Genomic DNA, 929 nt, shown 5'->3' with positions numbered 1-929 from the left:
TGATGCTATGCAGGGAGCAATCGCTTTATGAAGCTATTTATCCATTCGACTTAATGTAACTGTAAAGATAACTTTAGAACAGAAAAAGGGGCTTAGGAGCAACAGTGCGCCGTGTCACAGGGATGGTTTATGGTATTTATTATAGTTTATGGGTATTTTTTTTTGTCATCTTCCCATTTTATTTTCCACATTGTCTTCGGTGAACATTTACTATTTTTGCATGCGAAATAGACTTAAAACAAAACCCACTGTAAAGAAATGTAAAGAAACGAGGCATTCTCTGAAAGCCATCTAAGGGAGGACGTTCTGTTTTGCAGAAATCCGGTTCTGGTGACACGGAAGTCGAGGTCATAAGTTACGTGGACGCGCCGGAGCTCGAGGTCCTGGACGATTTCGTGTTTTGACGGTCGCTGCGAGGCTCTGAACACGAGCTCGCCCTCGCCCGACAGGGACGAGGCCTGCTTCCCGGCCGAGGGCGCAGGGTTCCCCGAACGCTGTTCGGCCACCGTGACAAGGCTCCCAACGTTCTGTCCTGTGCGTCCGAATTTCCTCCCTCACTTCGGTGACCGACGGATCTGGCCTCTGCCGTGTCTCTTCTCCCCACTCTGCAGGGCGCCGTGTCCTCGCCTGCCAGTCTTCGAGGTTCTCAAATGTCGAAGACTGGCAGGAGACAGCATTCGAAGCTAATGTCAACCACGTTGACTTCTGGCGGTGCCAGTGTGACGGTTAAGCTGCCAATGGTGAAACTCGGCTAAACTCTCAGGAAGAAAGCACTTTGCGGCAGCCCGGAGTGGGGTGTGAACTTGGATTCAAGACTGTCTTTCTTAGAACAAGTGGGAGCCAAGGTGACTGTTTTTTTCCCTCCTGAGTTTATTGGATACAGGGAGAGAGAGAGAGAGAGAGAGAATCTCAAGCTCCATAGGCATGAT

General features: G+C 49.8%; 1 protein-coding gene across 1 annotated transcript in view; it reads left to right on the top strand.

The window, feature by feature from the left end:
• Nucleotides 1-614, top strand: part of IL5RA (interleukin 5 receptor subunit alpha) — a 23,686-nt gene extending 23,072 nt beyond the window's left edge. The window contains exon 7 of the mRNA XM_011364737.2: nt 318-614. Within this exon, the coding sequence (XP_011363039.1) occupies nt 318-404 (87 nt within the window). The 3' untranslated portion in view covers nt 405-614. The remainder of the gene's footprint in view (nt 1-317) is intronic.
• The last annotated feature ends 315 nt before the right edge of the window (nt 615-929 follow it).

Source organism: Pteropus vampyrus, unplaced genomic scaffold, assembly GCF_000151845.1.
Source record: "Pteropus vampyrus isolate Shadow unplaced genomic scaffold, Pvam_2.0 Scaffold100, whole genome shotgun sequence".
Lineage (NCBI taxonomy): Eukaryota > Metazoa > Chordata > Mammalia > Chiroptera > Pteropodidae > Pteropus > Pteropus vampyrus.
Note: the sequence above shows the minus strand (reverse complement) of the source record. Positions and strands in the feature narration are given on the sequence as shown.